The sequence below is a fragment of the Brassica napus genome, chromosome C9, assembly GCF_020379485.1.
Source record: "Brassica napus cultivar Da-Ae chromosome C9, Da-Ae, whole genome shotgun sequence".
NCBI lineage: Eukaryota > Viridiplantae > Streptophyta > Magnoliopsida > Brassicales > Brassicaceae > Brassica > Brassica napus.
The window spans coordinates 2069840-2084613 of record NC_063452.1 but is presented as its reverse complement, the minus strand read 5'-3'; the positions used below and the strand labels follow the sequence as shown (position 1 = coordinate 2084613).

General features: G+C 34.2%; 2 protein-coding genes across 2 annotated transcripts; both read right to left on the bottom strand.

The window, feature by feature from the left end:
• Positions 1–5333: 5333 nt before the first annotated feature.
• On the bottom strand, positions 5334–8225 carry LOC106397163 (WAT1-related protein At3g28050). The gene is made up of 7 exons (XM_013837732.3): positions 7718–8225; positions 7564–7629; positions 6933–7046; positions 6591–6819; positions 6093–6254; positions 5831–5982; positions 5334–5651 (listed from the first exon to the last, which is right to left on the bottom strand). Exons 1-7 carry the CDS (start codon positions 7906–7908, stop codon positions 5459–5461), a joined length of 1107 nt encoding a protein of 368 aa, XP_013693186.1. The 5' UTR covers positions 7909–8225; the 3' UTR covers positions 5334–5458.
• A 2397-nt stretch (positions 8226–10622) lies between these two features.
• Positions 10623–14032, bottom strand: LOC106401629 (probably inactive leucine-rich repeat receptor-like protein kinase At3g28040). The gene is made up of 2 exons (XM_013842169.3): positions 12349–14032; positions 10623–12273 (listed from the first exon to the last, which is right to left on the bottom strand). The coding sequence occupies exons 1-2, from the start codon at positions 13881–13883 to the stop codon at positions 10767–10769; spliced, it is 3042 nt and encodes a 1013-aa protein (XP_013697623.2). The 5' UTR covers positions 13884–14032; the 3' UTR covers positions 10623–10766.
• Between the last annotated feature and the right edge of the window lie 742 nt (positions 14033–14774).

The following is a 14774-nucleotide window of genomic DNA, read 5'->3' as shown; positions in this document are numbered from 1 at the left end:
TTATGTTTAAAGATTTTAGTTGACAAAAAAAAGGTTTAAAGATTTTAATTTCTTGGCCAACAAACTATTTAAAAAAAACTTCATGTGGTATATTAAATTGTAATATATAATACTTTCTCCATTCCATTAAAATAGATTTTTTAGAAAAAAAATTTGTTTCAAAACAATATATTTTTTGTGTTTTCTATGAAAAATTGTAAACTTAAAAAAAATTAATTGACTTTGTTGAATTATTATTGGTTAAAAGTTATTAAAAATTAAAAATTACTGAAAACGATATATTTATTATGGTAGTTTAATGTGTTTTTTTCATTTGTGTAAAAATACTAAAAAATCTATATTTGTGGAACAGAGAGAATATGTCACCGGTAGAGCCACGTGCTCTCTCCTCAGCAGTCTCACTGATAAGTAAATTTTAGTTTTGTTGTTAAAAAAAAAAAATTCTCATTCATATATTCATTTTGGTATATACTATATATATATTGCTTATTATAATTAGTTTTTTGTCAATAATGTAATAAAGCAATTCGTGATCGATGCTTTTACGATTTTTCATATGCAATCGGTGGGGTTCTACTTTTTAAATTATTGAATTCTTATTTTCCATCATAACAAATATGTTTTGATTGGTCAATTTCGTCAATCAAGCAGTATTTAACTGCTTAGAAGTCAAATGAGTCTTTTATCTATTGTTTTTCATAAATATATAGTACATACTCGAACATCTCTATGTTCTCTACCCTAGAACCTCGGGCATCATCAGATCTCGATTTCTTGAATGATCGTTAGTTTCAGTTATATACCTTTTTTTATTGTAAATGTTCAAAATTATTTTATATTAGTAAGGCTTTCAAACAGTGGGATCCAAGATCAAGTAACGTAGAGCCAGTATGCCCCTTTCAGTATTTATTAAGAGTTGAAGTAAATCACGATTATCCAAATAAATATACGCATCGGTAAATTGGTGAATGGTTCTGTTAAAAAGGTTAATCGTTTGGGTAGTATATTTAACATTTTCATTAATACATTCAGACCATGCAAATCCAATTTTATAATAAAATTACACTATTTAGAGGAAAAACTGGAAAAAGATAGTGTTGCATTAGAGATGCCTTTATATATGGTATATAAACTCGTATGTGTATGTTTTGTGGGCGTTAACACTGTTAGATTCGGGTTTATTATGAGTTTTCAACTTAAAACCAATTGGTAATTAGTGGATTGACCATAACCTTTTATAATGTCCCTTAGAATTTTCGATGTGGGATATATATCCCTAATACTCCTCCTCGAGATGATGGTTTTTATCGGTCAGAAATCTCTGAACTTTTAAGACGTTTATACTCGGTCGAGCGAGTTTAACACGACCTTTATACCCGGTCGGAAGGGCTAATATTAATTAGGAGTTTGAGTATTTAGGATCTGAGTTCTGATACCATGTTAGATTCAGGTTTATTATGGGCTTCCAACTTAAAACCAATTGGTAATTAGTGGATTGACCATAACCTTTTATATATTAGTTAATGTTTCTTAAAATTTCCGATGTCAGATATATATCCCTAATAAACACCATCTCTTTTTGAATTATATGTCATGATTCAAATAGTAGAAAATAAAAAATCAGCACAAACAGAAACGACTAGTACATGTAAAAAGAACAATGTGGGTTTTATTACTACTATTTTTGGACTTTAAAGAAACATATGGGTCATTGGCAGTTCATGTGGCTGTATGTGAGTGTGTCCTAGCAACCAAGCAAATGCAAAATAAAGGAGATATTGAAGAGATAAGCCAAAGTGAACATGGGACATGTCTTCAACTCTTAAGCTAATGTTTTTAGTTTTTGTGAATTTTCATTGGCATTGTAACATGTGAAATTGTACTATAACATGTGGTATGGCCTCTCTGGCCATGATTGTATAATAATGTGTACATAATATTAAATATATATTTCGAAGTTTTTTGCTTTCTTTGATTCTGGTAATTGGACTTGGGATTTCATGATAAAATCTTCCGGGTTCTCATAATCTAGCTATAATAGATACCACATATATCATAATAATGGGATCTGCATTGTGGTTAGATTTGCAATATAATCATTTACTTAGTCAATGATCTATATTTGATTCGGAAAAAATATTGCTAGATCAAAGAAGGTTAGTATCAGCGGCCGTCTACTAGCAAATACAATTTTAACTTTAGTATCAGTTTTTTTTCTTTTAATCAATGCGAGTCGTCTGTGACTCGAGCTGTTGGTGCTATAATCCTGAGGGATACATGTAATTTTTTGGTTTCCATTGTCAGAAAAAAACGTTGCAAAAAAAAATTTGTTATGTTTGTTCAAACTTTGTTTTTATAGAAATACTATATGATATGCCAAATGAAATTCAATAGGTTTCTCGTAGTAACTCACAACCCAAACAAAAAAAATTGCGAACCGAACTTTTGGTAGTTGCAACCCTAATTTACAACTTGAATTGGTTATATTGTTCAAAATGAGATTGTCGCATTAATATAACCACGTCCTAATCAAAATACAGTATATGTCTTATTTGGTCCAAAAGGTATAAATGTTTAATATTCTATCACAAAAAACAAATCAATGTGTGGTGTTTACAATAGATGATACACATAAAAAGTTATGTCTGCTTCTTTTATTATTGGTATAGAATGATTTGTACTATCGGAATAATTATAGAATGGATAAACCTCTTAATTTTTTTATCTCGGTTAAATTACTGGATTTGAAATCAATAGCTGAATAGTTCAAATAGATTACAAACCTTAAAGTCGGATGTTTTACTCCAAGAATGCCAATATATCCGGCGTTAAAACACAACAAAAGTAACGTCTGTCCTCTTGCAATACAAGGTTTTAAAATATCGAAGGACAATTCCTTTTATTTATTTTTTCTAAAAATAGTTATATATTATTTTATATAGTTTTGGTTATACAAAACAATGCTCTTATTTTAGAAAAATATCTTTCTTTATTTCTCATATGTTGTAAGTCGATGCAAGATAACACGAGGGAAAAAGAAAATCTTCCATCCACATCCTGTATACAATAACATTTTCATATAAACGAGTTATTCAACCATATTTTATAAAAAAAACTGTTTAAAACAATGGGTAAAAAACTTATGGGTAACAAACCAATAATACTAAATAGTTACTTTTATTTTAATATATGTTACATGTTTTGTACTTGTAAATAATTAAACAAATGACTTGTTATTCAAGCGAATCAAAACGAGTATTCCATTTTGGGGTTCCAAATACGATTAAGCAGCAAGTACGGACGAATAACAAGTAATCGTATACGATGACAAAAAAAAAAGAAACAAGTAATCATGTCCATTCCTAATAATCCTAAAACATTTATTAATTTTTGAAAATTACACTATTCCATACCAAATATAAAATATAGTTACAAAAATATATACTTATCATAATTCTGTATTCCCATACTGCTATTTTCGGTTTTGGCAATTTAGCTAAATAATATACAATCTTCAACCTTCGGTTCAGCGTCTTATTCGGCTCAGCCAGCCCTTCCTTTAAGGCCATGTTAGACTTGTCAGTTGAATCAAATCCAGAATATCAATCCCTTCTTCTCGCAGTTGGCAACTTTGTCTGTTTCTACAAGTTTTGTCTTTTTATACTTTTGTCTTTTTTCCACAAGTTTTTTTCTCTTGTACAAGTTTTTAAACTTTTTGAATTGAATTCAGCTATAACTCCAGCACCATTTACACCCTTGTAGTACGATTGTACTCCAGGTATATTGTGTAGCTAGTTTCCATAAATGGAAGCTCTTTACGATGTTAAAATAACCTAAGAAGATGAAAAAATTGTATAGCAAAACTTGGGCTGGATAGGAATCAATCAAATGCTTTGTACGCCTAAACAAATAAAGATGTGTTATGAGCCACTGGATCCAGTTTGAACATTATATTTAATGGTTCAAGGCCCATTTAAGTTTTGGTTACAAAAGTTTAGTAGCTTTTGCTTGTGCAGGAAGAAACTCCCAAGGATGACTTGGACTTAGTTTCTTGTGGCGGAACGAGAATGGATAGACATTAACAAGATGGGAACTGGATTGTTTTACCTTTTCACATGAATAAGTACATCACTGATGTTACATAGAGATTATACAATACTCAATACAACACACAAATTTTTTATATAACTGATATACATAGTACTGATCACTCTTTTACCATGTAAAGAAGCTCTGCAGAGGAAAAATATGACTCTTTTACAATAAACATAATAAGCTGTCTTCAGCAACCATTTTAAAGAACATATAGCTTATGCACGTCCATCAGTTAACACGATATCATCAAGATCGAAGCTTTTGTACAACACTGAATTGATATCATAGATAAATACCAATACCTCAAACTGTTCCTCAGATATAAATTGATACAATAGTTTTTTTTTTTTTTTTGAGAACTAAATTGATACAACGTAACAGTTAACATTACATGAAAACCAATAAAGCTAAAATGACAATCAAGACTCCAAACTGTTATCACCAAAGACCAAAGGAGAAAACTTCACGAACAGGAGAGAACTCAACAAGACCAAAATCCACATTCCACAGCATAACCATTCACGGGCATCTTCAACTCCCTCAAAATAGAGAACGCCTCAGCCATACGAGCCCTAGCCACGTCAACCGCCTCAACCCCTTCTTTCTTCACCACGTCGCAGAGCTGAGCCTGTAGCTGAAGAAGGGCGAGAGACGGGGTCGGGGAGAGGAAGAGCGCGTTGTTGTCGCTGGAGAAGGTTCCGATGGAGGAGAAAGAGAGCGGGAGAGGGTCTTGTTTCGAAGCGAAGGTTTTGAACGGAACGGTATTTTTTTTTACAAAATTAATTCGAGTACTGGTTCGATTTTGTACAGTTTTCAATTTTATTTAAATAAAAACTGACTTATACCAATATTTTAAATTGAGCTAAGCGAAATTATTCGAATTTAACTAAACTCTAAAACTTCAATTTAATTGGGTAACAATATTACAAAATCGAATTAACCGGAAACAATTCAAATCAAAATTTATTTCAGTTCAATTCGGCATATTTTTGATTTTTAAATTAACTAAGAAAACTAACTAACAATCTGAATAAACCGACTAACCAAATCCGAACCCACATGTCTACCTAGAACGATCATGAATGAGTTGATAGACTGATAATGGTGAAGATAAAGCTGAGAAAATCAAGGAGAAGATGATAGTCAGCAAAACAAAAAACAAAAAAAGAAGAAGATGATTAATTCTCAACTGATGTACGTAAATTAATCTGTTTTTATAGCATTCAGAAATTTTGATATGATACGTTAATTAGACTTGATTCCTAAAATTAAATATCACATTTGCGTCTTAAAATAAATTATAAAGACGTCCACATTCACATACGCATATGTATAGAGAACTATCGTGACTAGTAGATAATACTTAGACATGCTCGTCGTTCTTGTAACTTTCCAAGAGAGGAGCCTTCTGTGAAGCTAATGGAGAATCAAGGTCAGCTTCGTTGGTGGCATCCTCGTTGTTAGCCTTGTTGTCATCTTCGACCATGGCCGCTTCCTTAGCTTTCCCCCACATCACAGTGTAAAACCCTGTCGTTATTACCGTTGCCCCGATCAAGCTGAGATCAACAACATTCAAACACAAAAATCGAAACACAAAAGTGAGTTGAGTAGAGATGAAAATGAAATATTGACACGAAACTTTTGCTAGACATCAAGAAAATGCCTTGACCAATATTGGAAAACTACTAGAATATATTTGGATGTACAACACTTTCTACTATTGAGTTTTATTCACCTGCCAATGTAGAGAGAATCATGGAGGAAGATCACACCCATTGCAACGGCAATAGCAATCGACAGAGGCTTGAACATTGCAACAAATAAAGGCCCCTTGATCCGCAACGCCCACGTATGGATTGTATTGTTTATGCAAGATCCAAAAACTCCCTAAACATAAATATAGTTTTAAGAACAAAAAAAATCCTTGTTACTCACTAATTATACTCAAAGTGTCTAGTACTAAAACACACATGAATCAGTTAGTTATACGTTCTCACCGAGCAAACGATTGACACTAAAGCTATATTTGGTTTTATCTTCCATGCATTCAAGTCACTCCCTTCAGTGAACAATGTGACAAGCCCGGTCCAAAAGCTCACGCCTAAGCTATAGTAACAAACAACGGTGAACTCGGATGGATACTCTCTCATGATTTGAGTCTACAAAAGCAAAAAATCAAGATCATAAGAAAAAACATATATAGAGAGTTTATTTCATGTGAATTAAACACGAAAAAGCAATAACACTTAGAGAGATAACATAACTGAGCCAAATACCTACTTAAGATTTGTCAGACCCATATTTATAAAATCTCAAAAACTTGTTATTCTTTTTTTTTCTGTAGAAAAACTTCATTATCTATTAAAGACATTTTTCCTAATCCTAAATATACCGTACCATACCAATGAATGTGTCATTTTACTAGTGTACTGAGATCTAAATCACTTTAGGATCAGCCGTTTATATGTGCAAATAAAGTTGATTAAAGTCAAGACCTGAACAATGTACCACAAAGGAACCATGAAATACTCGACGGAAAGGAACGCAGCGCCAATGATCCAATTATGGTTTGTGGACTGTGATCTCAAAGATACAGACGGTGGTGACATAGAGATCACCACAGGTCCATTGTAAAGAGTCACTATAAATGCTCCTCCAATGGAAACTACAGTTCCTAACATTTTAGCCACACTACTTGTTCTCTTGAAAGATACACTCTCCATCCTACAACCAAACCCCAAAGAATTTTTAGAGGCCCAAATACGCTCAATGGGCCGATGGTATTTTAGGCAATTGATAGTGTAAAACGAATATATAAAGAGGGATACGCAAACAACCTGAAAAGGATAGCGAGCAAGAAGGTAAACGCAGGAGTGAGGTTGCTGATCGCAGAAGCAAGTGTTGGAGAGCTATAATTAATTCCTGTGTACCCCATTATGTTTGAGCAGCATCTATATTATTTTAACACGATTTTTTATCAACTAATTTGTATTAACAAAATAATACACATTTCGATTATTACGAAGATGAAAGCAACCCCTTCCAAAAACTACAAAAAACAAATTTATTAAAAACGGATAACAAAATAAATGGTGTTAGACTTTTGCATGAAAACGTTTCCTAGAATTAAATGGATCAATACGTTTGAACAGCGTCTATTTAAATATTTAAGACGATTTTATTTAATTTATTCATATAACTAAATAATAGATTCCATCATAAAAAAAACCTCCAAAAATAAAAATAATTCACAATAAAGAAAAAAGGACAAAAGTATAGGGTTAGATTTTTGCCGAACAGTAGCAGCTTTTGGAAGCAACTTTAAGCTAAGTGTCTCTAAGATTGGGTAAGAAAAATCTAAGAGTTTTCAAGAACTCTGATGCAAATGAGTTCTTGATTTCAGGATCTTACCCGTTCAGAGGGTGTTCTGTTTTAAAACTGAAAATATATGGAGAGATGAAATTTTACCCAATTAACCCTAGAACCAAGATTTTGTAGAGAATTGAGAAATTCATCGGTGGAAGAGTTCTTGATCTGTCAAATTAACAAGAACCCATCACTCTCTATTTCAAGAAGAACACTTTAGCTCAAATTCGTAAAGGAGAAAGAGACGAACCCTAACCTGGAGGAGAAGAAAATAGAAGGAAGGAGAAGAAGAGCAGCAAGACCGTAAGAGTAAACGATGAAGACATGGAAGCTCATGCCTTGCAAGGTCGCTGCCTTGAACAGAGTGTTTAAACCAACGTTGGCACATTCCATTATCACCAGCGCCATTACGGGCAACACCTCTCTCTGAAAGTATTTTCCCGCCATCTCCTCTCTCTCTCTCTACTTCCTCTTCCGCTCTCTGTTACTAATTGTGTAGATGTGGAGATTCGAAGAAGTGTATATATTTTTTTCGTAAAGATGAGAAACAGAGTTGTTCTGTTTTTTGGGGAAGACAAGAAGAAAAATACTAAAATAGTGTGTGTGAGTGGGTGAAAGCTAGATTTTCAGCAGATGTGTATTGTGTACGCACACTTGTGAAAGATGGTAAGTAAAGCAGAAAAAAATACCATGTCACATGTATTTTCTGTACTTTTTTATTCTTGTCCAAATATTTAGCCCACTAATTTAAAATTGTAGCTTAAATTCATTTTCTTATATAAAAATGTATGGAGTGTTGAGTATGACAACCCTTGAGATGGTCATATTTTAAGTATCATGTATGGATGAGTTTCAAGCTCCAGAATATATAAATTATTACTAGCCTGTGGATTAATTAATTCAGAATTTTAAGCACTTCTCATCTTTCTGTTATTTTAGAACAACTTGTCTTAAGAAATTATTAGCAGATAAGTAAATTATTTTAGTTCTACACATGAGTACATCTTAAAGCTTCGATGTATATCTTAATAATATATATGTTTTCCAATACTACACGAAATGGTATGAATTGTTAAGCAGAAAAGATTGTTATACATGATAGAATAATGACAAGTGATCTACAGATATCATTAAGAAATGGTAGATTAGCTAGAAACGTAATCATTATCACTACTGATAAGTAAATGTTTGGGGTTCTGATGTGTATAAGTATTTTAAAGGTTAATTTTTTTAACAAAGTGTAGTTAGTTCTACTGATTTTTGTCCAATTTTTTCGTACAAAAAGTTGAGTATTCGATTTTTTGCCCCATAAATTTAATGTTTTTCCATAATAAGTAATTGAAGGGCTAAATATATATTTTGTGTTTGGGAGCCCGAAAAAGTCAGCTACAGCCTGTATGGATGATATCCCGTACCGATGTGGACTTTGTGGTTAAGTGTTATAAACCAACATGACATTATATGATCTTGTATCATTATCACGAAAAACAGTCCAGTCCTAACGAATTCTCTATGTTATAATTCAACACCAAAACACATGGTTTAGGCTGTTGGTCTATAACGGATGAGTGCATCTTCCACACGCCATAAAATAAATCCTACTTAATCTTATATATTAAAACAGAAGGACAACTTTGATTCATGTGACTTGATTCATGTGTGATTTTTATATTAAAACAGAAGTCACAACTTTGATTCATGTGTGATTTTTTTTAAAAAATGGACCTAATGGACCTATTCCTAGAAAGTCATGTTACATTTAATCTCTAACTTTATCATTTAAATTTTAGGTCTACCAGAAATTTTTATTAGGCTATCAATAATTGGATAAAAAAATAGATGATCCATTGGATTTATAAATAATATAAATTAAATAGATATAATTTAATGTTGTAATATTATACATCCATATTTGTCGATGTTAACTTTTAAAATTATAAAGATTTTTTTTAAATAACAAAAATTATATTATCTAACAATGATTAATGTTTACTACCTTAAACCAATGAAAATAAATTTTAAACTATATAGTTTATTTTAAAAATTAAACAAAAACTAAATGTTTAATTATTTACTCGATAATATAAATCTATGAAGTGAAAAGTTTATTTTTTAAAAAACTTTCTAAATTTGTGAAATGTTACAATATCTTTGAATATGACAGTATAACAATATTTTACTAATCTTTATATATATAGTTACGATCTTAACAATGAAATAATAATCCGAAAATATATATATAGAAGAAGATACAAATACATGTGAAAGTTTGAAACAATCTGTTTAATGAAAAATATATACCGTAAATTTATTATGTTTTAAAACTTGATAGACACATATATATATATTATAATATATACCAATTTAGAATTGAAAACAAAATATTTATATAAAAATAAATGAAAACAAAAACCCTCACGGCTGCGCGGATCGAGATCTAGTTAGCTCATTAAAAGTCAATCTAGTATGATTGTGTTCTAAATGAAAATTGCAAGCGGAAATACATATGGAAACCATGAAACAAAAAGAATAACTATAGACATAATAATGAATTGTCTTCAAGAATTTGTTGATTTAATTTTAGATAGAGATTTTATGTACTATGTTTTGTAAAGTATGTTTTAGTTGATTTATGGATTTTACATTTTCGCCACAGAAAAAATTTACAAAGATAGTTCAAACTAAAATTTTCAATATTCTGACCAAACTATATGCAAGAAGTAACATTTGGGTATGACTTTTACGTCAGCAATATAGGAAAATAACAAAAGAAAAAAGAAAACAATACAGTAGTCGTGATACGCTTGTGTTTGTGTGAATCAACTTGATAGAAAACTACAGCGTAAAATTTCAATTAGTGATAGGACTTTTTGCCCCACAAGTAATACTATAAGAATACGGAAGCTTTTTATTATTATAGATAATGGAAAAGAATGTCGAAAACAAAAGGGGAAATAGAAAACAACCTTTCATAAAATTAAATGCGTTTATCTTTCTTACCTAGCCGTTCAAAAAAAAAAGAATAATTTTTCTTACCTCATTCTAGGCTTTCTAGCCACTAGATAAGAAATTTTATTTGCTAATTAGGATACATTTTGTTATCTTACAAAAACATGTTTGATTTATAGGAAAAAAGCCTACTCAATGTTCAATGGTAGGTATGATGATGATGAAACGTAGCATTGTGGAAGAAAGCAATTTCTACAAAAAGTTTATTTTCTTAAAAACAAAGAAAAGAAAAAAATACAAGAATCTAATGGTAAATTTAAATTAATACATAATTATTTAGAAACTATCCAAATTATTTAGAAACTATCCAGCATCCTGTGAGGAACAGGAGAAGTAATGACCTGCAAGATCTGAACAATCTCTGCCATTGTAGGCCGATTTGAAGGTATCTGAGAAGTACATACAAGAGCAAGTTTCACAACAGGCAAAACCTCATCCTCAGAGTATTCATCCTCCATCGTGGGATCAATACACTCCAACACAGTCCCTTGTTCCAACATAACCCTAACATGGTCGCTAAGTATCACAAAGCTGTCCTCACCGTACTCCACGGGTCTCCGACCAGTCACGAGTTCGAGTATCAGAACCCCAAACCCATAAACATCGCATTTCTCGTTGACCCTTAAGTTCTGACACTCTAGTTCAGGCGCCATGTAACCTAAAGCGTTCTGAAACCTGTTGTTCATCGTGTTCCCGTCTTGTGTTACAAGACAAGATAGTCCGAAGTCAGAGATTTTACGGTTGTATTTTTCGTCGAGGAGGATGTTGGATGGCTTCAGGTTGAAGTGGATGGTTGTTGGACGGCATGTGTGGTGGAGATAAGCGAGTCCTTTGGCTGTACCGAGGATGATTCTGTATCTTGCATCCCAAGAAAGAGGCGGCGCCGAGGGTTCTCTTCCGTGTAACTTGGAGTGCAAGTTTCCATTTGGAATGTATTCAGACACCAGAAGCTGCGTCTCAGGTGTCCAGTAATACCCTTTGATCAAGACTAGATTAGGGTGCTTCGCCTTCGCCAAGATTCGGACTTCTCGATCAAAATCTTCTAGGTTTTCGATAATCGGGGACATGACAAGTTTCTTTACAGCCAAGTTACTCCCCTGTTCTCCTAACGGTGCCTTGTAGACTGTTCCAAAAACTCCTTCACCTATTCTTGAAGCTTTATTGAGATGAGACTCAGGGTTTCTAGCAAACTCTTGAGACGAAGACGACGACCGCGACGTTCTTGTGTTTAGCATAACAAGCTTCCCGGCCACTAAGCTTCTTCCAGATCTGGAAGACCCTGAAAAGATGCTCTCCAACGCGTTGTCTACAAACGCAAGTTTTCTTCTCACCGATGCATTAAGCAGCGTTACGATTATGACTCCCAAGAAGATGAGTATAGCCGCTGATATAGCTACAACAACTGAAACACTAAGGAACATTCCATTGTGGTACTTGCTAGAGCCATTGCTTGTACGGTTTCCATGCCTTCCCTCATTGTTATTCCTGTTGCCATACGAGTTCGGATCGATGACAATAGGCTTTGAAACATTCATCATGCAAGGTCCTCGCAACAAGGGTGAGCAAATGCCTAAGTTTCCTTGAAGAGCACTCTGGTCTAATCTCTGGAACACACCTCCATTAGGTAACCTTCCAATGAGTCGGTTGAACGATATGTTAACCAATAACAGATTATGCAAACCCCCTAGCTCTTTTGGTACTTCACCGCTAAGCTTATTGGCTTCTAGATTGACTATCTTTAGCTCTTGTAAGTTTGAAAGTGACTTAGGAATGGGACCGGTAAGATTGTTATGAGACAAACTCCTACAAAAAGAAACTTATAATCATTAGGGGAAAACATTTGCAAATAAGGTTACTCAAAATAGAATAGAGACTTACAATAATTTAAGAGAATAGCAGTTTCCAATTCCTTCCGGTATAGAACCGGTTAGTGAGTTACCATCCAACTGAAGGATCTCTAGACTCTGAGGCTCACATATATCAGCTGGAACCGAACCGATCAACGCATTGTTCCTGAGATCCAAGACTGTCAGATTCTGTAGGAACTCTATTTCTGGAGGAACTCTTGTGTTAAACTTGTTCCATGACAAGTTTAAGTATCTCAAGTTGCTGAATAGCCCTACTTCACCAGGTATGTTTCCACTGAGACTATTACACGAAAAATCAAGTGTTACTAGTGACTCAAAGAGTCTACTTGAGCCTCTAGGGATCGAACCGGTTAAACCATTGCCTGAAAAATCAATTTCTTGTAAACCAAGATTGAATAAACCTTCTGGAATGCTACCAACAAAGCCATTGCCCTTGAGCTGAACACTCACAAGCTCTTTACAGGACTCCAAAGATTCCGGAATCTCGCCGGAGAGTTTGTTCTCTGACAAGATTATAACCTTTAGAGACCTCAGGGTACCAACTGAAAAAGGAAGGGCTCCGGTTAACTCATTTCTGGAGAAATCCAAGTGTACTAAACCGGTCATGTCACCAATCCAAACCGGGAAGCCACCGGAGAGCAAGTTCTTGGACAAATCTAAATGGTTTAAAGACCTCAGCCTCTGAAGAGTCGTCGGAACCTCGCCTGAGAAACGGTTGAAGCTCAGATCAACTCTGTTTAAATGAGGACAGAGTCCAATGTCTGAAGGCAATCGTCCTGAGAACCGGTTCCCTTGTAGCTGCAACACTTTCAAACTATGCTGAGAGAGTATCCCCAAAGGTAACGTTCCGGAGAGAGCGTTGAACGATAGATCCAACGTTCTTAGCCTCTCTAGCTTCCACAACCCGGAAACGAAACTAGGATTTCCGGAGAAACGGTTGCTTGAGAGGTTGAGAGTGTTCAAAACAGAGCATCGGAACAGAGTACTTGGGAGTTCACCTTCGAGAAGGTTGTGAGAGAGAGAAAGATACGTGAGAGATGAGCAGTTGGTGAAGAGATCGTTAGAGAGTGAACCGGAGAAGGAGTTTCCGGTTAAGTCGAGGTGTTTAGCTGAACCGAGAGAAAATGGGATTGTACCGGAGAGATTGTTGTGGCTAAGATCGAGTCTCTGGAGGTTGTTGTTGTTGGAGAGAGACATGATGTTTCCGGTGAAGTTGTTGTTGGAGAGTGAGAGTGTCTTTAAGTGCTGAAGCTTTTGGATCCCACGACCGATTGTTCCGGTTAGTCCTAAACCGGAGAGGGAGAGGTCGGTGACTCTAGATGTCTTGGGGTTGCATTTGACGTAGCTCCATGAGCAAGGAGAGGCATCGTCTTCGTTCCAAGACGCCAGGTGTGAAGATGGGTCGTGGAGGTCTGATTTTAAGACTATGAGACCCAAAACGTCGTCGTTTAGCTGGATTGAGTTGTTATCGCCGTTGATGAGTGATATCAATGTCATTGCAAGAAACAGAGTAACTGAGATAGTTTTTCTTCTGTGATCTCCCATTACAATGGATTCTCTGCAAATATATTTCTTGAAGGGTGAGAGGAGAGAGTTATGACATTTTGAAGATGGATAGAAAGAGATGAGTTGAGTTTTGTGCCAATGGGAAGAAACTCGAAGTGTCTGTGGGTGTAAGAATCCGAAGTTTGCTAGAAGAAGACAACAACTAGATCGAGTTATGCATATGGTCCTAAGGCCAAGTGGACCACATGTTCTACACCGGTCTAACCAAAAATGTCCGGTTTATTCGATTTTTTCCCAATATATGTCTTCACGTGTTAATAGTTAAAATGAAAAAAACTAATAGCTTGACCAAAAAAAAAAAAAAAAAAACTAATAGCATGTTACGAGGTTTTTGGTGGTAGTTGTTTTAAACATTTAAAATGATATAAATCACAACCATTTAACATTTAGTGGACAACACTCTTTTTTTTTTCGTAGGTCGAAATGAAAACTAATTTGATGTTTACAACGGGTCAATTCACTGTTATAGTTATCAAGTTTGTATCCAACCAACATAGATATTCAGACGATCATTCAAATAAAATCCATGGAGTGCAACCATTGATATCATTTATAAAATGGTATAGGTATACTATTGCCCCGGGTTGCACGTAATAATAATAGAGTAGAAAGTCATATATCACGAGAATTGGAAGAGGTGAGATAATGGGTCACATTACAAGGGTATGGTCAGTAGAGATAGAGACTTATGAATTTTGAGAATCCAAATAAAATGTGATCAAACAAAAAGGAAAGAAGAAAAGAACAAACATAGGGTTTGGTGCTATTACAAAGAGAAAGACTCGTGACTGACAATGTTATGTGTAAAGTCCACCGCACAATTAGCTTATCTGTCTTTTTGTCCCTGTACTTCTCCTCTCCGCCTCTCTC